The following is a 1355-nucleotide window of genomic DNA, read 5'->3' as shown; positions in this document are numbered from 1 at the left end:
GGATGAATAATGGATGGATGGATGAATGATGGATGAATAATGGATGGATGGATGAATAATGGATGGATGGATGAACACACAAGTGAATGTAAATAAAAAGTTAACCCTCTCACTTCCTCTACGTTGATGTTTTCTTTGGCGCTCGTCTCAAACACTGGAACTCCCACAGAGTCCCCGAAACGAACTGCATCCTGGGTCTCCACCTTCTTCCTGCTGGGATCATCGTTCTTGTTTCCCACTGAGAACAAGAACAAACACATCCTGAACCTGGGTCTGTGGGGTCAGAACCCACACATCCTGAACCTGGGTCTGTGGGGTCAGAACCCACAGATCCTGAACCTGGGTCTGTGGGGTCAGAACCTAGGGTCTGAGAAGTGTGACCCACCCAGGATCTTGCAGACGCTGTCACAGTTCTCAGAGATCTCGTTCAACCATCTCTTGACGTTGACGAAGGACTCAGGGTTGGTCACATCGTAAACAATGATGACTCCATGTGTGTTCCTGTAGTACCTGTCGCACACACACACACACACACACACACACACACACACANATCAGGGGGTATCAGGGAGTATTGGAGGGTATCAGGGAGTATCAGAGGGTATCAGGGGTATCAGGGAGTATCAGAGGGTATCAGGGGTATCAGGGAGTATCAGAGGGTATCAGGGAGTATCAGGGGGTATCAGGGAGTATCAGAGGGTATCAGGGAGTATCAGGGAGTATCAGGGGGTATCAGGGGGTATCAGGGGTACACAAGTCTAAAAAGGTTGGGAACCTCTGCACTACAAGACCAACTGCAGGTCCAGAGCCAGGATTTCAAGGAGGTGGGGTTCTTTTAGGAAACTGGACCTCTGGAGCTGGGGGCATGGAGGCTGCTCAGGGGCAACACCCTGGTKGGGGTGCAGGGCAGGGGGCTTGCATTGAAATAGTTTTAAAATGTTAAAAATTATAATTGTGATGGTCTGCTGACAACTTCTCAATGTTTGACTCCAAACAAAATTAATTTATAAATTAAACCCAGAAACTTTACTGTGGTCAAATATTAATGGATGGATGGATGAATAAAGGATGGATGGATGGATGAATAATGGATGGATGGATGGATGGATGGATGAATAATGGATGGATGGATGAATAATGGATGGATGGATGAATAATGGATGGATGGATGAATAAATGGATGGATGGATGAATAATGGATGGATGAATAATGGATGGATGAATAAATGGATGAATAAATGGATGGATGGATGAATAATGGATGGATGGATGAATAATGGATGAATAATGGATGGATGGATGAATAATGGATGGATGGATGAATAATGGATGGATGGATGAATAATGGATGGATG

General features: G+C 45.3%; 1 protein-coding gene across 1 annotated transcript in view; it reads right to left on the bottom strand.

Moving 5' to 3' along the window:
* Positions 1–113: 113 nt before the first annotated feature.
* Positions 114–1355, bottom strand: part of si:dkey-16l2.16 (ras-related protein Rab-35) — a gene marked incomplete at its 3' end in the record, with an annotated part of 7787 nt that continues 6545 nt past the window's right edge. Inside the window, 2 exon segments of the mRNA XM_014034302.1 lie at positions 114–238; positions 386–510. Coding sequence (XP_013889756.1) covers positions 114–238; positions 386–510 — 250 coding nt within the window.

The sequence above is a fragment of the Austrofundulus limnaeus genome, unplaced genomic scaffold (assembly GCF_001266775.1).
Source record: "Austrofundulus limnaeus strain Quisiro unplaced genomic scaffold, Austrofundulus_limnaeus-1.0 Scaffold2042, whole genome shotgun sequence".
In the NCBI taxonomy this organism is placed as follows: Eukaryota; Metazoa; Chordata; class Actinopteri; order Cyprinodontiformes; family Rivulidae; genus Austrofundulus; species Austrofundulus limnaeus.
The sequence above is the reverse complement of the archived record's forward strand: the minus strand, read 5'-3'. Positions and strand labels throughout refer to the sequence as shown.